This window comes from Triplophysa dalaica, chromosome 19, assembly GCF_015846415.1.
Source record: "Triplophysa dalaica isolate WHDGS20190420 chromosome 19, ASM1584641v1, whole genome shotgun sequence".
Lineage (NCBI taxonomy): Eukaryota > Metazoa > Chordata > Actinopteri > Cypriniformes > Nemacheilidae > Triplophysa > Triplophysa dalaica.
This window is the reverse complement of record NC_079560.1, coordinates 5426612-5453810: the sequence shown is the minus strand read 5'-3', so window position 1 is coordinate 5453810 and position 27199 is coordinate 5426612. Positions and strand designations below refer to the sequence as shown.

At 38.3% G+C, this 27199-nt stretch overlaps 1 protein-coding gene across 1 annotated transcript in view; it reads left to right on the top strand.

Moving 5' to 3' along the window:
- Positions 1-5751: 5751 nt before the first annotated feature.
- cacna1bb (calcium channel, voltage-dependent, N type, alpha 1B subunit, b) overlaps positions 5752-27199 on the top strand; it is a 108742-nt gene continuing 87294 nt past the window's right edge. Inside the window, exons 1-2 of the mRNA XM_056731546.1 lie at positions 5752-5852; positions 9508-9647. Coding sequence (XP_056587524.1) covers positions 5823-5852; positions 9508-9647 — 170 coding nt within the window. The 5' untranslated portion in view covers positions 5752-5822. The remainder of the gene's footprint in view (positions 5853-9507; positions 9648-27199) is intronic.

The following is a 27199-nucleotide window of genomic DNA, read 5'->3' as shown; positions in this document are numbered from 1 at the left end:
TGTTCCAAATGTGTATACATCTCTTTGTTATGATGAATAAAGGGAAAGATATTTAGAAGAATGCTTATAACCAAACATTTCTCAACCCTCATTGACTCAAAAACTACTTTTATCATTTTTTTGTTCTGTTGAACAAGACATTTTGAAGAATGTAGGACAGCAAACAGTTCTGGGCCACTTTTAACTACAGTTGTTTTTTTCCTACTATGGGAGTCAATGGGGGTTGAGATCTGTTTGGTTATAAGCATTCTTTCAAATATCTTTCTCTGTGTTCATCAGAACAAAGACATTCTCTCGAAGGTGAGTAAATGATGAAAGAATTTTTATTTTCGTGTATCCCTTCAAGCACTATCAACAACATCAACTATGTTCAATGAGGACGCCTTCAGTTCTTTATCAAGGGAGATTTTATTTTCAGTTTTATAAACTGTTTGATTGTTCTCTTCCTGATTAGAGAAACCAGTGCTGTAATTGATCCAGTGAAATGCAGGCTGGTGATTGAAGACCTCTGGCCTGATGATTAAAGCTTTTAAACTAGCGAGACAGGAAACCGCCTTTCCGCATTCCACAGTGACAAGCAGCAAGACTTGACCACAGCTCTATCACAGCGGTCAGAAGTGTTATAAGGTTTGCGATTTGTGGATGCAGAGCATTACAGCTGTAAACTTATAGAGCTCCACGAGATTCACCACTATAATGATGAACTCTAACTGGAAAGAGAGAAAGTCCACTGTGATCTATGGTAGGACATTCATTGGGTTTGTCTTATGTGCTTTCGGTGTCATTTATTGGTTTGCACTTGTATGTTTTTTTACTCTTAGTGATGGATGATGCTGTGAAAATGATCCTTGTATAGTAATAATAATTGGTTTAAAAGTTAGATAATGGGTTTTGCATCGAGACATTTTCATGATTGTTTGTTCGTTTAACCAAAATAAATTATATAAATCTATAAAAGAGGTATTATTAGGTATATTTTACAATAATTCATTAACTTAAAGTGAATTATTATATTTTTTTCAGATGAGTTTATTTTTTAATGTGTTACAAATGTTACAATGCAAAAAATCTTCGCTTAAAAAGTGTTTTCCTTTAATTAATTTCTTTAAATTATGTATGCGTATATCTGTGAGAATATACAGGTTTAAACTTTACAGGACACATGTTCTCTTTCACCTTGCGTTTGTCTTTCTTTCTTCATTTTACTGTAATATACATGTTTTCAATCATTCTGTGTTTATTTTTTTATTTAAAAAAATCAAAGCTGCTCGATTGGCCACATTTGGAACATGGCGGATGTTGACCCTGGGCTCAGAGTTCAGTTCCTGGGCCGGAACCCCTGAGATGCCAGATAAGCGAAAGAGCAGAAGATCAGCTTTCACAGAATTTTCAAGCAAAGACAGTTTGTACGGAGACAGTCAGGCATCACCAGAGGAGCAAAACCCAACAGAAAACAGCAAATATGATACTGTTGTTGAGTTGGAGAGGCCTGGTGACCTGAGAGATACGGACATCATCAGTGCTCATGAAATGTATCAGGAGAAAATCACATCACGTGAGAACAGGTGAGAACACAGGGATAAGTCACGTGTTATTTTAATTGTAGCGTTATGGCTTTTTTCGTTCTGATATGAAATTTGTAGAGTTTAAAGGTTTGTTATTACAAATTGGAAGTATGTAGAATGTTGAAAGGGTGAAATCCATTTATTAGCCACTAGGGGTCTAAAGCTTACAAGAATTTCTACACTTAATATGCATGTTCAAAACCAAAATGTAACATGTTAAAGTTCTCTCTTGCATTGTTTATCAACTTAACTAATGATAAGAAATTAAGTTAAACAACGAGACTGACTGTTTCCTAGATGCCAAATTTGGAATTGTATTATTTAATTCTATCCAATTCAGACATTTTTTAAGGGTGTCTTAAGTGTCCAAATACATAGGGCCACCGTATATATATATTTTTTCTCCATATAGTGGGATTTGCACATAGGCTATTAACCCAAAGCAAATAATATTTCTGTAATTCCTGAAAGCAATTATATAGTCAAGAGGTCTACAAATGGTGTCTTTCATATTTAAGTCTTTGTCCTTTGATTGAAATCCTTTCCAAGGCAATGCACTGGAGTATTTGGGAATGAAGCTTTGGTATAAAGAGACAAACAAAGATCTGTTCAACAGCCTGAAGTTTCTCGTGAGATTTTTGTGACTTGTGGACTAGCTTCATGCTCACAGAATTCCTTCACACTTGCTGATTTCAAAGCCGAGAGCTTCACATGTGAACATGATGGATAGCTTTCTTTTGCCTCCTTGGAGAATTGGATACGCCCTGGGCAGAAAGATTAATATATGTTTTAACTTTCACTCTATATTCTCCATAAGTGACAGTCCCCATTATAAAATGATGGTGCTCTGCAGTGCTTCCCCTTCTATATAGCAAAATAAATGTTCTTAGACAGCTGATTGTATTTTTTTATTGTAAAACCACCTCTTCGATGAAGCTCACCAAAACAATAAAATATAATGCAATAAAATGTTAGTTCCCAAATCAATACCTAAAATATAGGCTTGGGGAGACCAAATGTAATGTTTTTGAGCTGCTTTTAATTTATGAACCCTATGGTACAGTTGTGAGATTTTAACATAACAGACAGTTTCTATGGATACGCCTCAATAACGCATTAGCTTTGTTCGCACTAAATTTACTGTAGATGTAAGCATAAATGCTTAAAGGTAACAAAATCCAGTGATGATCAATTAAGACACCCCCCCTCGCTCTTCAGCAGGTGGTCCTCCCTATAGGGTCATTTTGGTCACGTGGAACAGCGTACACTCATTTGGCACCGTCGGTACCGCGCGCGCTGTGGAAGCAGGTGGAATTGTTGATTGGAAGCAAAACCACGTCATTTCTAAAACACATACAGCCGTAGACGCGCGTGTGTATGAATCCCGACTACCTTTTAACATTTTTCTCGCGCTTTTGTCATGCATTGTTCTTCTTTTTCCTTTTCGCGTGACGCGTAAGTGATGGGGTGCGCTTTTGGTTTCGTGACCTGTCAGCGTGGATCGGCTCGTGTTGGATAGATGTGGCATGATTTAAACGCGTACACATTTGACATCGTTTTAAATGGGCTCGACTGGAATAACATTCATATGAGAAGTTTTCTTTGTTTTTGCAATTTTCCGAGCGATGGAGTGAAGGCGCACAGAGGGATTGTGCACAAAGGGGAGACTTTCTGTATTTTACAATTGACATACGCCGATGGAGACTTTAAGTGGTATCAGATGCATTTACTGTAATGTCCGTCCTGCGTTTTCGATTTAACGCCTGTTTGGATTTTACCTGTTGGACATCTGCATGTCTAGGATGGCTCGCTTTGGAGACGATCTGCCCACCCGCTATGGAGGTCCAGCGGGCGCTGGGAGAGGGGGTGCCCGGGCGGGAGGTCCTCCGGGCGGTCAAAGAATGTACAAACAGTCGATGGCTCAGAGAGCCAGGACAATGGCATTATACAATCCTAAGCAAACCAAACAGAACTGTTTCACCGTCAACCGGTCCTTGTTCATCTTCAGCGAGGACAATGCTATACGGAAATACGCAAAGAGAATAACCGAATGGCCATATCCTTAATGTGCACGATCAAATAAATATATTACAATTTGACAGCAGCACCACTACAACATTTCCACAGCATTGCAATCTAGAGGCATACAACAATGCATGCACATTGTTTTATTTTCAAATTAGACACCAGGAATTTTTGACGCTGCTGTTCTTATGGGTGCATAAACAGAGATTGGCAGCATCTTTCTGTTTCCAGCGCAAAGACATTTGGCAGCTGGTGGTCGTGTCGGGGTGTTGGCTGATGCACCGCTTTTATTTTCTAATTGGAGATTGCGAGCAGAGCACTCGCGCAAATGAAAAGTGAACAACACTAAACAATAAGTGCTTAGTGCGCTCTTGTTTCAGTCTGATTGATGGCATGTCAACTTGCTTCATTTTACTCTTTCAACGACACGGAGAGAATTGACTTGTTGCAGTTTAGGTTTGTGCTTATGTGCATGCGTTCTGCTAGAGCCACACATTTTAATCTCTTTAAATTTTTTGCTTTTATTATAGTAAATGTATGTAACCATGATTTTGGGGGGAAAATGATTGCTGTTCGTATTCATCAAAGTTCTGCCACAAATAGAATGGTTAACATGGTTCCTGTAACGAGACAGTGGTAAATTTGGTTTTCGTAAGGGTATAGCCTAAAGGTAGTCACACTGGGAACAGTTCAGTGCCTAAACAACTACAACACCCCACCTACCCCTTCAAATCAAGAGGGTCAACAGATGTGATCTAATGCTGTTTAGTCGGGCAATGTAGTGCATTGATACAAAATCTAGCTGATGTGGTCAAGGGTGTGTCAGACATGGCAATTTATTGAAGACAGTTTTATAATATGAATTTAGAATAGGTGAGTCAGAGTCATAAGATTTTAATTGGCAAGCGCTGTGGTGGTGATTTTCAGGACCCTGGAGAGCGCAAACGCTCTTGAATATTTCTAGGCCTTCTTATTATACTTTTAATGCGCAGTAAAACCAGATATTTTTATTTGTAAAATGCAATTTTATGTTATTTTTTATAGCTTTGTTAAATTCAGGACTTACTTGGCTGTGTAGACTTTTCTAAGGGGTGACAAGAATCATATTGAAGTGGCCATTGGATCTGTCCTTCATGAATAGCAATTCCATAAAGACTATAGCCGTAGGGAACAGCAAAGAAAAAAAATTGTCCACCAAGAATGAAATGTGATGGTCAACCACCCATAAAGATGTTAGCAGCCTTACCAGATCCTTTCAGCATGCCGTTTAGAAAACCTCTGTCAATCAAAGAGCTTTAATAACAAGGACATCAATGGGCTTGTGCAAACATTTCATGCACAAGGGAGGAGAGCATTAATATGATTTTATTGTTAAAGAAAACATTGGGTTGACCTCTTGGGCTGTGGTGATCTCTACATGTTAATATTTATCACATATTCTAAGTACAAGATTGTACAGATCCTGTTTGTTGTTTACAGCCTCAAGGGAGGCGTTGTAAATGATTTTACTCATGGGGAGTCAACAAAAAACAACAATGTTTAAACATGGCCGTCTAGGGAAGCCAAGGAGACAAACTAAAAGATGTTTGATGTCAATTGTTTGAGTGAGCTTAGAGGTATTTAAGTTGTTCTCTGTTAGGGTTGTTCTGTCCTCGTCTCCTCCATTATTGTAGGGGCTGTTAGTTTTTAAATGACGCAGTCCTTTTGTCCTTGGTGTGACGTATGAGGAAAATTCTCAAGCGGTTGCCCCTGAGGATGTTCTTAAGCTGTTCCTTAAACATGATGATTGTGTACACCAATGCGCAGAGACAAATATAACTAAGATGTTTTGCAGGTTGGTGTCTTTTGGCTCTTTGGTGCGATCCAAATATTGTTGGTGTTGTTTGTGCATGCGAACAGCCAAGTACATCCGCATTGGTTTATACAATAATGAGAGTTTGGGATGAGACAACTTGTGTAACAGATTTCGTAGTTCCGTGATACTGGTGGCACAGGAATTTCACTTCACACTTACAGTGTAACTATCAACACATCTTCAGTTCACATCAGGATGCAGATGCCTCATGTACATTTAAATAAGTATTCCCTCTTTCCTCCAGCATGTTAGTTTTGTTGTGATCTTGATGTATGACGATGTTTTTCCTTAACTTCATCACTCCATTCGAGTACCTGATCCTCTCTACCATTATTGCCAACTGCATCGTTCTGGCCCTCGAGCAGCATCTTCCAGCTATGGACAAGACGCCCATGTCTGAACGCCTGGTGAGCATGTCCTTTTTCTTCTTTCTCATACTTGTCTTGTCATTGACTCTTAAAGGGATAGTTCACCCCAAAATAAAAATTCTATCATCATTTATTCATCCACGTGTTGTGCAAAACCTGTATATGACTCTTTCTTCTGGGGAACATGAAAGAAGATATTTCGAGAAATGTTGAAGTGGTTTCGTGTCCGTACAGTGGGAGTCAATGGGGGCCAGAATTGTTTGGTAACCGACATTCTTTAAGATATCTTTTGTGTTCTGTAGAACAAAATGCTTGCATACTTTCAACCCAGAGTTGGGTCGAAAAGGGACAAACCAAACCTTCGGGTTAAATCAACCCAGAAAATGTTTATATTTCAACCAACAATGGGCATTTTGGCTGGAAATTAACCAGCATAGGTACATTTAAAACCCAACGGTTGGGTTCGTCCATTTTGACCCAACATTGGGATGAAAATAACCCAGTACATACAATGTAGGTACAGTGATATGATGCAAGTAAATGATGAAGGTAAAGCACCCCTTTAAAGGAATTGTTGACCCAAAAGGGATCCCCTTTGTCTTGACAATAATCATTGTTTAACTCTTACTATGGAAAGTCAATGGAGACCATTTTTGGGTAAACTTTTACTTTAAGTAGTGCCGTCTCATGTCTTTTGTAATTTCAGAATATCTTGTCTGTGTGTCATCAGATTTGCATCTACTTAATTTCTTTGTAAGACCTTATCAAATTGCTTGAAAAGTGTAGATTTCTTTCAAGTCTTCACATATTTCCTGTTGAAATAAATGTTATGTTTTCTCAATGTGTAGATGTTGAAATTTCGTGTGATCTTTAAAATGAGAAAACACACTGACAATGCATTCTATAAAACGCAGAGAGCTTGATAGTGAGAGATCAGCGTGTATTTGGCCTGCTTTTCTTTCCACCCACACACCCGACGCATCCCCTGAGGAGTATATTGATTGATCATTTTAGCGGTCTTGCACTGGTAGCGTGGGTGACCAGCGAGCCTGTTGGAGCAAAGGCCCTTATGCCGCTGTCAAAGAGCCCATCCTGGGCCACTGAGAACCACCCAAGCGCTTCACATGGACTGTCTCATTAAAACACAGCCTGCTGGGAACCATTGACAAATGCGCGTGTTACGCCGCTTCCCCGTGATCCGACCTTAAACCACGCGGAGAGGCTTTGATCCTTCTGCTTTGCTCATATGGCCCTCTCAGAACAGCAGTGAAATTGTGTCTGTTGAGTCAAAGCCATACAGCATTGCGGCTTCCTAGTGCAATGTTGCAATATTAAAGCCGGTGCTGGACTGGCTGGAAGATTAAGGCAGTAATTCTGTTTGTAGGCGGTGTTGTTGGATTTTTAGACTCCCTGGAGGAACGCTGGGATCACAGAAGGAAACATTATAAGACGACGGGTCTGTCACAAGCTCTCGCAGTCCCCCGGTGCTGTTTGTAGTGGGATTGTAGCATACCAGCAATCAGAGAACAGTCTCACAGGAATTCGTAAGTGCTTTACGAGGTAGCTAATAAATTTGCGTAATCGCATTCGTACGATTTAGTATGATGTGCTTTTGTGCCAGTGATGTTAGGGTCAGGGGAGGGGCTAAAGTATAGCTTTTTCTAATAATTGTAAGATTTTTTTATGATTCAAATGGTTTGAATACGAATTAGTCACCTCGTTAAAAGGTTATGAATTCCATTGAGAACAGGTTGGGAATAACTTTTATTAGCAATAACTATTGTACGACGTATTAAATCTGGTATTTGATGTTTTTTTATATATTTAAAGGGATAGTTCACCCAAAAATGAAAATTCTGTTATCATGTATTCACCTGTATGACTTACTTCCTTTCTTCAAAACACAAAATATTATCATTTGAAGAATGGTGGTAGCCAAACCCCGGTGGTACCTAATTGACCTGGGAATTGGGAATTGTGTCCATACAAAAGAAGTGAATGGGAACCGCCGTTGTTCGGTTACCAGCATCGTTCAAAAATATGTTTTTGGTGATCCGCAGAAAGAAGTGAGGTATACAGGTTACAAGGAGTAGTTCAATGAAATATGAACATTTCTCAACATTAACACACCCTAATGCCATCCCAGACCCACATCGATAACATGAAATCTCATTGGTTCTCGAATGTCTTACAAGGCTGGTCTCATGCTGCCATTGAAATGTGATGTCTTGGTCCCTAAATAAGGACAAACTGTTGTTTTTCTTCTTAACATAAATTTTCAACTTAAAGAACATCTTGAAGGTTGTGATGGTGAATAAGTATCAGAGAGGTTTAAATGAAGCGTTGTTAGGATCTTCATTGTTACCTGTAGCAGGGTTTTCATCCTCACCCAGATATACACAACCTGTCAAACTCATCCACATCTTCCGTTTAGTTTACACAAGAACGCAACCAATTCTTTACCTGTTGCCGAGCTCAACCGCTTCCCCGATACTCCAACACTCCACACAGGATGTTTATTATTAATAAACTCTTTCGATCTATACATAATAGATTGAAATATGCTGCGTGCAGCCACGCTCACTCATATCTCAGCTCTCATAAATCATCTGTTACGCTCGGTCTCGCACCTGCTCCCGCGAGCGTGTTTTTGCCCAATGATTTCATAGAGAAAAGCATAACAGGTGCTGTCTAGCACCACGATAATAATTATATTATTGACAAAACGCACACCATTAGATCCTGGTGTCGCTCCGGGGGAGTGTTCGGCATGTACGTGTATTTGTTGTTGTAATTATGAGTTCGTCTTTTAAAGGAATATAATATAATTTATTGCCAAAGGCGTGATTATTTTTCAGATAGCACAAATATTTTACAGTACAGTTTTCTTATTTGAATCCTGTTAGTGGGCGTGTGTATTTGTGTATTGGTGTCTGACGTGTGGAATTATATTTTCTATCAGAAAGGGTTGTAAAATGACTTGTTTGAGAGCGGGTTGACAACTGCACTTATAAAACGACAGCCATTTCTGAAAGCAGAGCAGTGGAGAGGTTAGTCTGGTGGTATAAGTGCCTGTGGAGCCGTAGGGCTCTGGTGACATTAATGGGTTCTAAAGCAATGCAATATGTGCCAGCTATAGGACTTAATCTCATACGAGGAGATTTGAAGACATGAAACAAAATGCTTGCAACAGAATCTGTAACTTACACTTGGTGTATTACTTTCAGGTTGACTTGTGTGTGTGAAGATGAAATTATGAGAACACTTACATATCAATATACAGCTTGGACAAAGAATATCAAATTTGAATGAGTAATGTTACCAGTTGCTGGTGTGCATCGTTCAGCTTTTTTATGTTTTTAAAATAAGCTTATTGAATAACAATATTTTAATAACAATATTTCAAATACATCAAGCAGTAATTGTATTAACAGTATCATCCAACTTAAGTATGTGGAGCAAGGCATTTCTTTTTAGATAATAAATATTGCACAGATTTACATCACGGTCACATGTTCACTCTTGCCATCATTAAGCAGGTCCATACATCTTGACCTATTCTATGTGTGTCACAGAATGAACTGAAAAGAATTCCCATTTTCTTTCCCAAGCTTTCCGTCATTCTTCTTCCACGCTTCATTACACATTTTCTTGAAAAGATAAAGAGTCATCATCTGTTTCCCTCTTCCTGCAGGACGACACGGAACCCTACTTTATCGGGATATTCTGTTTCGAGGCCAGCATTAAAATCATCGCCCTGGGCTTCGTCTTTCACAAAGACTCGTACCTACGCAATGGCTGGAATGTAATGGACTTTGTGGTCGTTCTGACGGGGTAAGTTCACAAATGTGTTTGCGTGAGAGTCTTGAGGAGGCGATCAATGATTGTTTTTGCAAAACTACTGGAGCCGGTTACAGTGTATTCTAGTCTGGTTTGGAGATGAACTGATGCAAGAACGGCCCCCCTAGTCAGTCATCTTAGTTTTAATATGAGAATTTCCCTTGTGTATTCTGACTTGAAATATTAAGCCTGTAAATGATGAGTAAACAAATGGCATTTGTGTACTAAGTAGTGCTGGTGTCCCTACCAAGGTTCTTAAAAAGCTTAACCAGACTGGGATTGTCAACCTGCTTTAAGACTGTTGTTAGACAGCCATTATTTACGCTGGACCATCACAAACCAGCCTTAACCAGTTTGGAGCATCATGTCGGTTCATGCTTAATGGTCCGAGTTGTTTTTTTCCAAAAGGGTGTATGACTTGAAGCAGAGATTTGAGAGCTTTCTGACCAGGAGGCTATGGTTATTTCTAGTACAGTTGAACTTGCTTGCCCCCCTTTCTCTCTCTCTCTCTCTCTCTCGCTCTCTCACTTGCTCACTCTTTCTCTCTCTATGCCTCTCTCCCACACGCTCGACCTCCCCCTTCTTTACCTTTTTACCATGCTATGATGCACACTGCTGTGGCACCTGCTGTCACTGATGCTGGATTACATGTATGTTTTGCTCACGGGATGATGACATAGACCTCATTAAATGTTTCATGTCTCTGTGTAATTGTAAGTGACTTTTATACCTCCAGGGTATAACATACATTTAAGTGCAGCAAAAGAATTAGACATAGACTTATAGCAGCTCCAATCTTGCATTTGTTGTAGAAGGTTACTGCTGTACGCTTATTATTATACTCTATTATTGATTAATTGTTCGTTTATTTTTGCTGTTGCAAATCATAGTTTCGCAAATATAAACTTCCAGCTGGACTGTAACTGACTCGTGTAAGTCAGATTTAAAGAGCAAGTGACCGTTGTTCTGACAAGACGAAAAAGAACACGAGAATAAGAAAGTGCTGAAGAATATAACATTACATGAACAGGTGTGTAATTCTGTGGAGGATCTATCGACAGAAATGCAATTAAAATACACACAACTATCTCCTCAGCGATGTATAAAGACCTAACATAATGAAGCTTTTCTTGTTTTTATGACCTTAGAATGACCTATTTCTATCTACATACACCACGGGTCCCATTACATGGAATGCCTTATTTGTTTCTATGTAGCCCTAAACAGAGCTTTTCGTGAATACGTGATCGCCTTCGGCAAAGAAGTGGAAACGTGACGACATCTCAGTGCTCCGAAAGGGAGGGGTGGAGTGAGCCGTTGGTTGCTATTCGTAACCTCGCCACTAGATGTCGCTAAATTTCATACACTCAACTCAACTTTATTTATAAAGCTCTTTTTACAATTTTCATTGTTACAAAGCAGCTGTACGTGAGACATACTGACTGTAAGCAAACCAATTAAAATGATATAACTGAAAAAACAAGATAAAGGTGAAAACACAGAAGACAGACATACAAGCGCTCCGCTCACACAATATGCAAACATACTAACACACATAGGCATAAAAACACACACACATGGACACACAGACAAGAACGCGCACACACAGACACGCACAACTTTAAACACTGTAACTTTAAAGGAACATTTCATCCCAAAATGAGAAATCTGTTCATTTCACCCTCATCTCGTTTCAAAAACCATGGATGGTGACTGAGGCGGGAGGTCACTAACATTTGTAGTATCTTTTGTCTTCTGGAGATTTTCTTGTACATGAGAGATAGTAAATAAATAATTACAGAAGTTTCAGTTTGGGTGAATGATTCCTTTAAAGCTTTAAAGTATTACTGAATAGATGACTCGTTCATTTATTTGTATGTATTTTATGATATTTTTTGTATAATCTTTGGCAGGGGAAACTAAAATTCACTTTTGAGCTCTTGTGCAGCATTGACCTTGCACTGTATGTAGATTCGGGGGGGGCATCACAATTTCCACAACCTGACCTGTTGCGCTGTTACCATGGGCTACTGTTTCCTCGACAACAGCAGTCTGTCCTGATGCAGTCCTCAGGCAACCTGGTCAAGGCCATGAAACAAAAGCATGATCTGTTCTGTTAACCCCATTTGCTTTCTTGTTCCTTTGATCTGCACCTTCATTGCCCAGAATCACAAACTCTTACCTGAGAAGCTAAAGCTGTTAAGTAATCCCTTCTTACCTTTCTTATTCCTTTCATTGTCTGTCCTGCTGTGAAGTAAGTCCTGATCGTATGTATGCTGGGAAGGTGAAATCTCAGGGGTGTTTTCCCTGTCACAGTAGATTTCTTCGGAATGATTACTTAGTTCCTGGTAGAATGACCATCTTCATCATGGGGCTGAGTTTTAATGGGCAACACACAGAGTTACGAGATGCAGGCTCGGCAGAGATGACTGAGAGGGCGTCGCTGTAAAGCTTCAAAAGAGACATTTTCAAGGAACGGCTTATTTGGACATTTTTGAAGAAATGGGAGGAGTGTAGGCGCCAGGATGCACATATACACCGTCATTACAGTCAATAAGAGAAAAAGGAAACGTCTGTTAAACCGTACACGCTTCTTCAGACCATTTTGACTCCCTAGATGAAATATTATATTTTATAAAAACTATTATATCTGATGAGAGCCAAAATATGTGAATCCGTAAAGTTTAGGCTTTTTGCCACAGTCTGTGTTCGCTAGGAAGTAATCCCATATGAACCTGATCTAAAATCTAACTCCATGAACAGAAACAATTCTCAGACATATGCTACATATATTCAGAGCTGTTTCACAACATGCCCGCTCGCATGTTTCACTGACCTCTCTCATTAAAAATCAACTAATCTGCCAGTACCAGAACTCATTGCGAGCTGTGATTTACATAGTTTTACTTTAGTTGTTCAGAATACAGTAAGCTGTGTGGCTAAAAAAGACACGACACCTGGGCAAAGCTGAAACAGGGCTGTGTGACAGTAGTGCTGTACAGGTCAGTTTAATCAAATAAGAAAATAATGAATATACATCCATTGACATGCAGATGGTATTTGACTTGGTTTCTAATTAAAAAGTGTTCTGCTTCGGGATTTGAACTTAAGACCTTTATTACTCATTATCAGCTTTCACAGCAATACACCAACCTTCATGCAACCTTCACACACCGCTGTTAGTCTTTTGTATTTATACTCTCGTTTTAACCTTTGTATGTATGTGTTCATGTTTTTGTTCGGTTAATGTTTGCATTTCTGGTATACACACCACTGCGCATGCGTGTCCAGATTATGCCCCAACGCATGTGCCATGCAGTGTACCAGTGCGCAACCCGGATGCGCAAGCATCGTGGTGCTCTCATGAGCGTGCGTTGTAGACTGACAGGGAAGAATATGTTGCTTAAAGTCAATGTATATATATTTTTTTTAACCACACGTAGTACTCTCTTCGCTTCACAAAAATTCAGTTGGACCATTATTTCACGATGGACCATTTTAACGATGTCTGTAGTACTTTTATGGACCTTGACAGAGATTACAATGATGTCGGTGATAAGTCCTTGAAAGCTCTCGGATGTCATCAAACATGTTGTTATTTGTAAAGCGTTTAGAATGTCATGTGGGTGAGTAGAAAATGACCAAATTTAAAAAATAAAACTATCCTTTAAAGGTACAGTGTATGAAATTTAGCAGCATCTAGAGGTGAGGTTACGAATGGCAACCAACGGTTCACTCTACCCCTCCCTTTCGAAGCACTACGGTGGCTGACACAGGGCTAAGATGTCGTCACGTTTTCGCTTCTTTTCCGAAGGAGATAACGTATTTACAAAACGTGCTCCTTAGAGAAGTTTGTCCATTAAGGGCTACTGTAGAAACAACATGGCGAATTCCATGCAAGGGGACCCGCAGTGTAGATAGATAAAGCTCATTCTAAGTTCATAGAAACATAATGCTTCATAATGTCATGTTTTTACAATCTATAAATCTATAAATGTCTGAGATTAAAAAAGCAATAAATCATCATATTTATTTTTTCATACGGGTCCGCACACCAGACAATTGTGAAGTTGCATGATGTTTGTCTTTTGATTCTTTATTTGAAATTGATAAGTTTATGTAATTGTATGGCAAGTTGAAAATATATAAAAACTGATAAATATTTCAGCCTATACATACAATATCATTAAAATGCCAAGTTCTCATTTTAGCGGGCAACATTTAGTTAGAATAAAGTGATAATATATATGCATGGGTGTGTGAGGTGGTTTATCACAGCAGAATAAGAAAGGACCGTGTCTCTCTCTTTTATGCTCTCTGTTTTTCAGAGAAGAGCAGTGTAGCCGACCTTAACCCAGACTTAACTCAATATTCAGTTGTTTAATGAATAGGTCGGTGTATCGCTGTTGCTCTGGGCAGAAGCAGACCTTTGATCTGTAGCCATCAGACAGCAAAAGCCTCTAATAGAGGAATAAATCTACCCTCCCTGCTCTGAAGTTCAGATCAATAGAACGATGTCCAGCAGAAAGCAAGCGGGGCAGACAACAGAAGAAGATGGAGTGCTCCTATGCTGGAAAAATAACAGCAGTACGTTTGTTGTGTCGATTTAAGTCCCTTTGTCATTTCAACCCGTCTAGACCATAGATGAGAACCTTCCGAGCAAACTTTATTGGTCGCCGCAAGTTCATTTAAGCCAATCCAAAGGAGCCCTTGGGTCACATGGGTTTATGTTTAGAAACGTGGCGCTTCTGCATCCACATTACAGAGGATGCTACACGTTAGAGTGTTGCCATGGTTACAAATCCACCTCCCCCTTCTGTAGTTACACGTAACAACCACATCTACGGTTGACCTGTTATGACCTTTTTATGATGTCTTTCTGTACGCCGTTTAAAAATGCCATTAATTGCCCTGACAGCACCTAAAGCTTCACCTGCTTGTGAGAAAAATGAGCTACCTCAACTGTTATTACCTTATAACCATAACTGTTATTATTTTACTTCATCAATTAGCATATTTTAGAGTTCCAGGACCTGATGGAGAACAGGTATCCAGGATTTGTTTGCACGCCTCGCACCAGTCCACGTTACGTCAAAGGTTCATATGCTGCTTTGTTGGCATCTTTGTATATTCAGTTTGAAATCAGCATTGTTTGAAAGTAGGAACATAAAACGCTGACTTCAAAGTGCAGTTCTGACGTCTTTCATGCGTTTAGGATACAATGAGTTGCTTCAAGGTAATAGGGACCTTGTGTCTCTTTGTGTGCTGCGGAGTCAAAGAGGCTCATAATGGAGGGCCATTTGAACGTGTGCCAACGTCTCTTTAGCGAACGCAGTCGATGGCGGCTCCTGCACCACTTTTTCAGCTTATTAAAATGATTGTGTGTTAGTGTTCATAAATCAGTGTTCTTAAACAGATGTTTTAAATGAAGGTGAATCGTTCTCGTTCACTAATGTCCTGATATTTTTCAATTACTGAAGTCCCACCCTCTTCCTGCGAGTCATTCACAACCACAAGAAAAAGGGCATGAAAACTAATAGATCATGACTGATGACTTATATAATTAAAATGGCATAAGGATGCTATTAAAACTCATTATTTACTTGGGCTATTGTTGTCTTTATTCTATAGCTTAAAGGCGTATATATGTGGATGAAAAGATGATGGATGTAATTGTGTGTTAGACATGTCCTCTCGGGGATTCGTGAAATTGTCATTATAACGTAATCTATTAATCCGTGTTCATCAACACGAATTTCTCCCTTTTTCCGTGTCAGTAAGCACGCAGCACAACTTTCCATCAAAAGTACTTTAATACGCGATATCTTTCATACGTATAAATATATATCAACCCAATCTGACACCTATTTTACAGCTTATTCCTGTGAATTCCTATTTCCTACAATCTTATTCTTATGTTTTGCTTTGATATGACTTTTCCCTCGTGACGTTAGGTTTAGGGGCCATTTATCATCGCTTTGCCACCTTGTGAAAGTAGCATTTTTAGCTAAATTAGCCCATGCGGCTGTGATTTTAGGGTTTGAGTTGAGGTAAGGTGTTGGTTAGCCAACTCCTAAAGTATTTGCGACTTCTTTTGATATCTGGTTAGAAATATATAAATGTATATACACACGCAGTCCGTGTAATGGAAAATTGTGTTGCTGGTGACACTTAAAAAGGTTGTGTTCAGTGACACGAAAAGAAGAGGAAATTCGAGTTGATAAACAAAAATTAATAGATAACATTTCGTGAAAATTTCACAAATTCCATTAAGACGGGGTTGTTCTGTGTGTTGCATCAAGCTAGCAGTTCCTCTGTAACCTGGATTCCTCAGGGAATGTTTCTCTTGCTCTGAATCTTTTTTCTCTTTCAGTCGCTTCTCTCCTATTGTATTCTTTTATCATCACTAGACTTCATATCTCCCCTACATGTGATGCATTACATAAACTCGCCGTGCATTTCCAGCTGTGGGTCCAGATAGTACGGCTGTTACGAGCACATTGTAAAATTCCTCTCAGTGAAAGCATGATAACATTTGAAGAAAAATTACGGTAACGTTTTTTTCTTCTTGTGATGGCACTTGACATGCTGCTTTTTTAGAAACACAAAGCTCTTGGGGACAGTTCTGACTGACGTTTAATATCACTGGTGACAGCAGTTCCTTTTTCTCTGTCTCTCAGAAAGCACAAAATAAATGTTGGTCATGCTGTAAGGTCCTTAGTGCTGTAATCTATTTCTGCTATTCCTTGTTGGGTTCAAAATAGAGAACAGTTTTGTTTGCATCTCTTTTTCAAGTGTTTCCTAAAGAGGACTCTGGTTATGGATTTAATTCAAAGTTTCCTGTCAATACCAGTCAGATATTTGCTAAGCCCTGCTGTTTACCAGCAAGTCAAAGAAAATCTAAGTTTTCAATTGGTTAAGCTAGTTATGAATCCATGTTGCATAACCAACAAACCAGAATCCCAAACACCTGCATCCACAGCTTATGCTTGAAAACTAAGGGTGTTTCATTTCACTTAGGAAGAGCACCAGGTTGCCCACACACAATCAATCGCATATAGTCTCTTTCCAACTTTCTCATTTGCATCCTTCAATTTGTTGCCAGATGGCACGCCTGCCCTGCAGTTCTCCAGAAGAGTTTAGTCTATTATGCTCTTTTTTTTGCACTTCAGAGTTTTAGGTGGGAAGTTTTGGTGTGACTTTGCACTTGACTCAATATTTTAAATGAGGTAAATTTAATTAACCAGACAATTACGGCATAACCACATATATCTGCTAAGTATTACAGTGAACAGTCTACACAACAGCGTGTTTGTAACAAAAAACAAAAGACTGGTCTAGAATTGAACTTTGTCTGGTGTATTAAAGCATGGATATTATAAGAGACATTAAACTTTATTTGTTATTTGGAAAGCTTCAGTAAGAAGGTTCAGTTAAATGCGTTTCATTTATTAATGCAGGTTAAAGTACTGTTGTTTAATAATTCATTGAATTAACATTGCATTTATTATTATTTCATTCAAAGCTTGTTTTATGGGGTTTAATCTTATTGTACACTTAAGGCAGGACATGTTTTGTATAGTTGGTCGTACTATTGTTTCTCTCAGCTGGTCTGAGTTTGAATAAATATCAGGAAAGAATGCGATTCAAACACCGAGCGGCACAACGTTTGCTTTGATCTTTCTTGCTCAATTCTATGTGAAGATTTATATCTACTATGTCAACAGAGAGGGTCAACAGACGCCCGCGTCGGCGTCTGACAGCCGAGCTTGTGGCAGCTGGCACAGGTGCACAGTCTACTGTCATTTCTCATTTTTATGTTGATTCTATTAAATATCAAATGATTATCACGGAGTTAGTTGTCTGGCTGCACGCCTGTCATAGATCCTGCGGTGTTTAAAAGGCAGTGTGGCTACAGCAATGGTGACATTGTTAGTGTTTGTTGCCAGGACTATTGTGTCTGTGTGTGTTAGTTTGAGAGGAGAAAGGCCGCTACTTTGTAGAAGAGTTCATGGCATTTTCGTCAGCATCTTAACAGAGCAGTGCTGTGTATGGTACCTCGGGGAGGGGGTCACCTTTGCGCTTGACGTGACCCCCCCACACCCCATTGGTCTCTGTGTCCATAAAGCAGACCTTTTGAAGTACACTTGAAGGGAGGGTTCAGGCAGGGGTGACCCGTATAACAGGTGACACATCATTCATCAAACGCAGGAGCGTCTGGTCAATTGGATGATGCTCGGCACACAATAAGTGCTTTTAAGCCATATTGCCTTCGACGGTAATGGATAGAACAGCAATTCACCACTTCTGTTGTTTTTATCGATTCTGTGATTATCGTCATCTGGACTCTGCCGTGATGCTTATGGTTGTTTGACATTTTATGGTCATATCTTGATACCTTCTCAATAGGCACAGTTAATAAATATAGGCACCATGTAGTATCAGCACTGAATTTGAATGCACATTATTCGAGATGTGTAATAACCTCACATTGTGGACAGAAACATGAATTATGTGCTACCTGGTTAGCTTATTGGTTATGAAAAGGTTGTCGTTGTCATGTGATCATTTAATTACAAGATGATTGATTAGATTCAGATTAATAGGCCGTTTCTGCATTCTGCAGTATGTATAATGTGTGCAGTATGCAAATCATATGCATGAAATACACAGATGACCTACTACATTTGCCAAATGGAATACTGCAGTACAGAACGCAATGAGTTTAAGGTCTGATTTTAAAGCTGTAATCGGTTACATTTTTGGTAATTTAATAATAATTTTTTAAGCCAGGTTCAGGTTCGGTTTCATGAGTAATGTTAGTTTGACTTCATTCGACTTCCACCCACATCCACACAAGAAAATATCTGCTTTTTTATGTTTTGACAGAGAGGCAGAAGTTACGGCTTGATAGTATTTTAACGTATTTTAATTCACACATTTTAAAATGAAACTTTTGATGACATGATTAAAAAAGCAAATCCCTATTAAAATGAAATGTTCAGGGATTAAGATGACCGCTAGCATACTGTTTTGTAAAATGTTTGTTTCATAGTGCACACAGTTTCACCCACTATTTAAATAAAACAATAGGATAGTTTTCAGTGTGAACTGTATTTTACCATTCTATGCATACCAATGTCTCCGATAATTGGCAAGACTCTTTGCTGCGATTTACGGAAAATCCCAAGAGGATTTAGTAATCCATGTCATTGTAGAATGGCTGTAGAGTTATTCTGGTCATCTGGAAGAGTTTCTCTATGTAAGAGAGGATACTGTATATCGAATATAGTAAAAGAAAGTTCAAATTGCTTTACAAAGCCTTATATTCTCTCTGTGAAGTCTGTTTGTGCGAGTCTTCAAAGGAAGCACTCTGCCACTCTCTCCTTATCAGTCTGTGAGTCAATACACAAGCAGAAAACAATCTGCCTCTGTCTGCCCGCCTGCCGTCTTTGCTGCCTGCTGTTAGGCCTTTCAGCTTGGTGTTGTTCATAGGTTTTTAAAATGAGATAAACAGACCAAAGTTTGCAGTTTGCCAGAACAGTCAGAATGTCTAAATGTGCACTTTTCTCATTTGCACGAAAAAGCCTGATAAGCAACCTATTAATAATTCATTATAATATATTTCTAGTTACCGGTATATTGAAATTCTAAGTAACAGAGGACTACATGTACATTTTAGTCTTATTAATCAATTTAGTAATAATAACAAAAATAATATAATAAAAATAATAATACATTTGTATTTATTTATGAATTGTTATTATTTTTGATATTAATAATACTACTATTTATTTTGCTCGTAATATATATTTATTATATTGCTGAATTATTTCTTAATAATGCCATATTACAGGTGTGAGTCTTACAGATAAATATTTTGGATTCAGAGCTCTGTTAAGTTCATGGCTGGTTAACATTGCTGGGATGCTCCTGTATGTGCGAAATTATATAAAACGCTTATTTACATAATGGATAAGCTTGTGCGTCACGTTCAATGTACACTTCTCTTTTCAGCGTTTAAAAATGTGCCATGGTATTTTTAGGATGTGTCAGGTTGGATGAATTGTTACGGCTGATTTTAAAGCTCTTTCGTGAAGGCTTTAAAAATGGTTTAATTCAGTAGCGTTTCATCTTCTGCGTGCCAGAGACAATGCACGTTGTCACAAAGCACTTTAATGTCTTTGCAGACTGGCTACAGGCCCGGAGGCAGTGAGAGAGGAATTTAAACAGAACAAATTTTATTTGTGGCATACTGGACCTTTTATTGGGTCCAGTTATTAGGTCGCTCGATGTATCATTAGAGTTTAGTCATCGGTTTGTGTGTTTGTTGGTGAAGTAGGAACATGGTGTGGTAGGTTCGCTTTATGCTGTTTTTGTATAACAGAACAGATCAGACTCTTGGCTGACCTTCAGAAGGGACATGTATACAGTGGTGCTCACGTTGTTTCCTGTCACCTCTGTTTAAAGAGCCGGTCAGCATTTCTGACGGTAACGTTCATGATTATACAAAGCTCAGAAAATGAATAGAATCCAAGTTTGACTTTGCGCTTCACACTTGTCAGATAAGGTTTTTCTGAGGAGACATTTATATTCTTTATTGGTTTTAAAAGGAATAGTTCATGCAAAATTTTTGTCATCATTTATTCATCCTCCTTCCATTCAAAACCTGTATGTGACTCTTCTGTGTAACACAAAAGAAGCTATTTTGAGAAGCGTCTCAAAATTGGTTTTGTGTTCATACAAAGTCAATCAGAGCCAATGATGTTTGGTGACCAACCTTCTTCCAAATATCTTCTTTTGGGTTCAGCAGAAGTCAGTCATACAGGTTTGGAATGACATTAGCATGAGTAGATGATGATTGTCATTTTAGAGTGAACCGTCGCTTTAAATCGAACATTTTCCTTTATAAATACTAGTATATCTTTATATAATATATATGTATGAAATAATATCTTATAATAAATATAAAATCTTTTTCTTAGCTGTGTTTCATATACTCGATTACACCTTTTTTAATTCATGTTGACTTTTCGTAATCCTGATTCGTACAAATGTAAACATGAATCTGCTTGGCCTGATTATACGCTGCCATCATTTTCACAGCATGGTAACAGTTAGACTAATAGGCAAATTAGTTGTTTTAGGTCATGGTTCATTATTCGCCCACATGACATTAGTTTCTCTGTTAGCATGCACTCGTTTACTCATGTAATAATAGTCATAGTGAGGCTTGATTCACATCCATCCAAATCTTACAGAGCTACCCATTAGGCAACATTTTAAAGCAGTTCTACATGGTGCTCGGTTTCATCACGCCGCCATCTTTGATGCCTCCTTCGTTTTGGATCATTGCATGTCATTTCTATAAAGCCAATCCCAGAATGCATTTGAATGCTAAGCTACATATGGCAATGGCTAGATTTTGGACCGACAGTTGTGTTCTGTGGATGGTCTCTCGTGAACACACTTGAGATCTGATGATGTGCACAGGGATGCACTCAGGAGAACTAGAAGTGAAAATGGAAGCCATCCACTTGTGGATACTTGTTTTCATATTTTTTTGCTGTAGTTAAAGATAAAAATGCATAAATGTCCTGTCACCCATAATGGTCTTCAGAGCACATATAAAGCTAATGTACTCACTTAAATATTGTATAAAGTGTTATTTTTGGTCAACCCGCTTCACGCGCTGCTCATTCAGTTACAGCGAGTGACTCATATGATGAACTGTTCTCATTATCATGCCTTTTTTTGAGACGGGGCTCAGAGCATCGGGAGGCCTTTTAGTCGCCATGGCAATTGATTTAGCAGTGTTCATTCATGCTGTGTGTAGAATGACTGAAAGGAGAAATCCAAGACCTGATTATTATAAACTTGTGACGATTTGCTGTGAGACATGAGGATTACCGCCATTATAGGACGTTTCACATTAAGTTTAAGGAACATTGTATGTTTCTGTTTAGCCAAAAGATGAAATCAGACGGTTATCAATACACTGTTTTAGAATGTTTTTCATGTAATGTATATTGGTTACACCCATTCATTGAAATCGTCATGAAAGGGAAGTAACGATCATATTCTTTTTCCTATCGTATATCCACGGAAAACAGCTTCTCAAATGAGAGAGAACTTAGGGCGGGGCATGTTTTCCCACATCGAGGACTGATTGGATCGTTGGAAGATGTGCATTGCGTACAAAATGGTGGCAGATTTGAATTCGAGTTTGCAGTCAATCGTGGAGGATTATTCCCCACAGGACTCACCATTGGCATCCTCCCATGATGAAAGCTTGCCCTGTTGACAGGAAGTGACGAAAAGTTGTTTCAAGGGGGCAGGAGGACGTTTTTGGTTGAAGATAATCAAGTGCGCAGATAAGTCAACACTTCAACACTAAAAAAACACTTAAATATTGCATAAAAATATGATTGTTCAATTTTAATTCCATCCTAAAGTCAATTTTTTGGTCAATCCAAATTTATTGTAATTGCATGGAAAAGAGCAATTCTTCAGATTTTTGTTTTGGGGTTTGCAGCAGAAGGAAAGTCCTGTAGTAACATGCGTGTATTTTTTTATTATTAAAAAATCTGTATTTTCATCCTTTTGCGAACTATATCTGCAAGTGGACCTCTGGAAAAAAGAAAATGATTTTCTCTGACCCCTTTAACAAAATGCATTAATGACTTTTCTCTGCAGGAAACATTCTGTGGGTTTAGTAAAAGAGCTTTCAATTACATTGATGCCGTTAATGCATACACTGTTTTCATTTAACAGAAATCTTTAAACCATTAGCATTGTCAAAAAAAAGCGAGATATTAAAAACCCACTGGTTTTTCAGAAAATCACTTATATGGACCGCTAAAGAACACTAATGTTGCCGCATGACAAATACTTAATTCTCTCTCTCTCTCTCTCTCTAGCTTTGATATTTTGCCTCAGGCTTTTATACCAACAGGTCCTCCATCTCTTAACCTGACATTTAAATGTTAGCGCCAGCTCAGATCTAAATAAAACCCCCATAATGCTCTGTGGCGGATGTAGTCCCATTGGATTTGTTCTTGTATTTTCAAGGGTCTCTCAGTTTACCTGTCCTTTCAAAGCACTCAACTAGGATCTGTGTCCCATTGATGTTGAGTTTGGTGCATACCAGGAATTTTACATAAAACTCAACTAACATGATACAGCATAGAGACTGCAGTTTTATGAATAAAAAGTTGTTACAGTACTGTAACAGCATTTTTAGTAGTCTAAATACTCTTTTAAAGGTCCGGGTCCGAATGAAATTTAGCAGCATCTAGTGATGGGTTTGCGTATTGCAACCAACGGCGCCCCTTCCTTTTGAAGAACTACGGTGGCTCTCAAAGGACAAAGATTTTCGCTTCTTTGTTGAAGGAGTCTATTAATAAAACGCGTTCTGGAGATCGTTTTGTCCGTTTATGGCTACTGTAGAAACCACATGCCGATTTCCATGCAATTTTCTTTCTTACATGATTCACCTCTCTCGCTCTTGTCGTCCACTCACCCCACCCCTGCTTTCTCAGTGCTGATGTGCTCCAGTAAGCCTGATGGAGTCATTGTCCTTTTGCCTTCTTGTTTCTATGGTGACAAAGAGTGGCTTTTTTCCAGTGTGGTTTACATTTCACTTCATCACTCACTTACACGCAATGCACACACAAACGTATGCAAACACACATTCACACTTTCACTGTGACAAATCTCCAAAACATGATTAATCTGCAGCCACTGTCAACTGTGTAACACAAACAATAAACACAGTAGCGTTGTTAAATACCACGCAAACCACGCAAATGCATTGGGCCCTGCAAGCATGGGGGCCCTCTAGTGACTACAAGCGGTAAAATAATTTGACACCTGATTTAGACACTCAAATGTACACAATGAAGCACACGTATCAAAGCAGTACTCAAAATCAAAAGAAAGGAAAATACCAATATAGCAAAACAATGCTATGAAAAGAAGAATGAAAAGAAGAATATTGCACCTTTTAATTTCTTATACTGTAGCTAAAAGCATTCTGTATTATTCTGAATAAATCAAAGGACACTTTTTTATCCCAAAACCAAGAAGGTTTATTCTTATAACAAACTAGAGAATTTTGTGCCGTTATGTGGTTCAACGTAAAATAAATCCAGTTTATGTTTGTATTTATATATGTGTCATTAATTCCATATACTCAATACTGCTGTGCAATTCAAACAAATATGTAAGGCAATGTGCAGGAAGCAAATCTTTACTTTGCTTAGGGCCCACAAAATAATAAACACACCCCTGACTGAATGTTAAGTATGTAAACATCATGCACCTTGCAATTCTGTTTGATTTTAATTTAGGGAGTCACAATTACGGTATACCATATTATTACTTGGCATGGCATTTGTATAAAGCTCATACAAGACTCTTTAATTTAAGACCCTATGTTTATACATATTTCCCAAGCCATTAAACAGCTATCAAGACTCTTTTCCCACCTTTCCTACATCCAGACACGCTGCTGGGAACATAAAAATTGTTTTTCTGAAGGTCTGAAAGCGCCTCTCATAGAAATCAGTGTGCTGTCACTCTTCGGCTATCACATCTATCTTCCCAAGCGTGTGCTCAACTGACACTCATTTCCTTTCTATTTTAACTTGGTTTTACTGAAACTTAGTGGATTGTGATCAGCCTTTAGCCAGTCACTCGTATCTCACCAGGAACTGTCAGGTTTCCCTGTTTCTCTGAGCCTCTTGTGACTGCTTCTTTGTAACTTCTCTGCTTGAGGTTATCTTCGACTCGTGTAAAGCTCTGTTTGTACTGTCTCATCTCAGTCCCTGTGAAAGTAATTAAAGTCTTTAATCCACCACATGCACTTATGTAAATAAATGAAACTCCTTTAAGTATAATTTGCAATTTAGTCTGCCTGAGTATTTTCTCATAAACAAATCTTTCTCAAATCTAGTCTCTTGATTCTGGGTTCGTATTTTTTTGTGGGGGATCTCGGGGGGTTTTAAAAGACCGCTCTGTGGTTTAGCTCTAAAGTAATTCAAAAATGCATATCCCTCCGGCTGTTTTTTACCACGGACAATAAACTGGTTGTTAATGATATGTTTTTCTCAATTATTAGAATCAATTTTCTGGTATGTATATGTTTTACCAGTTAAACTGAAGATTGATGTTGTGGAGACAGTAGTAGCATCACCTGATGTTTTTTTCCTCGCTGCTGATCTCAGAGCCTTTTGTTATAAAAGTTTTGTCATAAGCATCGTTCCAAATATCTTTCTCTGTGTTCATCTGAACAACAAAATGTATACAGATTTGGAACAACTCGAAGGTGGGGGTGAACTATCCCTTTAAGAATCTGAATAACTCTCCTCATTAATGCATGAATTAAAAGTATAATAAGTAATACTGAAGAAGGAATATACTTGCATGACGATTACAAAAAATGTTTTTGCCCATGTCAAAGTTGACATTCATTTTTTAGGATGGACCTCCATCACAGGGTAAGTGTCAACGGTTGTCCCTGACAACGTTCCTTTCGGTGATGTGAAAGAATAAACATATGCTAATGTGTTTCTGTGGATGACAAAGCTAGTGTAGAGGTTAACTGCAGTTGTGTTTATGATAGTGTGTGTTTGTTAAAGGAGCGGTCTGTGTAATTGGAGGGCTGGACGACAGACAGTAGACCATTTGGATTGGAACTGTTCGACTGGCAGCACAGCTTTCCAAGTGGTGTTTTTCTACCTCATTTACTGCAGCTTTAAGCCATTAAAACTAGCGTCTGCTTTGATGATTGAAAGTGTGTTTGGTTCACCCGCCTGATACCTGCAGTATCTGTAACAATGAGCTGAAAACCACTTTCTTATCTGACCGTGAAAACGTCACAATTCACGAATGAGCTTACAGAAAGAAATTGTGTCAGAATCCCACTGGGATTTGACACCTGCTGGTGTTACTTGTCTGTTTGATTGTTGAATGGCCAGCAGTGCCTGATCAGAAATGCATTGGAACAGTGTGAAACTGGCAATGTGGTTGACCCAGATCAAGTGGACTAGGTGAAATATTACTGTGCAATGTCAGACTGTCTCTATGTCAGATCTTTACCATACGAGTATTGTCGGCAGAATAATGGTTATGAATTAATCATGAAATTTACTGAAATTATTTTGTTAAGTAATAAATAATGCCATCCGTAAAATATCAGTATTTTGTGCTTTCTCTTTTTCAGCCCATGAATAACACTCACAATACAAATGTATGGAGGAGAGAGAGCGAGATTGTGTAGTATACAGTGTAAGTGGCTTTGCATAAAAGCATCCACCAAATGCATAAATTTGCCTTTGAGGCAAAAGTTTTAACAGGCACTGAATAATTCACACTATTATCATATACTTAGAATTAATACAATATCGATTAAGATCATGGTTTTTAGTTTCACAGTTGTCGTCAAGAGCGATATATTGGGACACCACTAAATATTTGATCAAATAAATGAATTAAATCACACATCAGTTTGAAAAAGTCATCTAGGGTCAACCATTGTATGGCGACAACTTCTTTTGTTTTCCAGTGGTAATAAACACCATCTAAGACATGAGTGTAGAAATTCTCCATAAAAGGGAAGGAAGGAGTCGGGAACCAGAAGACATTTTAAACATTTAATAAAGTAATACAACAGCCAGCGGCCCCTCACGGACGACCGCCGGCGAACAACAACACAGTAAAACATAAATACAAATATAAACACAAGTTCGGGCCCGGTCCTCTTTCTTCGACGGTCCAGTCGCTCCTTCCTTTTATATGCTCCCAATCTCCTACGTGATTCGAGCCCGGTGTGTGCACAGCTGGCGCTAATTCACAATTACTCAACGGACTCGAACCACGGTCTCGCCCCGCCTACTCTACTACAATGAGATTACCAAATGAAAAGGCTAATTTCCTAATGTACAACGGCTGACCTCTTGACTTGTATTATATTTTATTACACACAATTATTTGTTTGTAGAGAACATGTATTTAAAATACAGAGTAAAAAAGTGTGCAAGTAATTTGTTTTATTACTTTTTAAATTTTGAGTTGTTGCGAGTTGCTTAATAAAATTGAATTTGCTTAGCTTATGTTTATGAGTTAAAGTAGGGGTGTCACAATACTGTATATTGGTATTATCAATAATGGTGATACAAATCACACAATTATTGAGACTTAATTTTATATTAGAATTTTATTTATTTTTATTTTAATATTAAAAACAATTCAGCAGTTCTTCAGATTAGATTTGTATTTCTTAACTTTCTGAATGTTATTTATTCATATGATGATGTTCAATTAATATTGAACATCAAACTAGTGATGTATCTTAACATTTTCACGAATTTATTGCATTTTCTTGCATTTTTGCATTTTTTATGTATCTATCCGGATCATCAACTGTTTTTAAACTATCAGCCTATACTGTGAAGATTTTATTTGATCAACTCATACAGATTATTGGCCGATATATCGATGCATCTCTAGTTACAAACGCTCTTATTTTGAAAAAAAATATATAT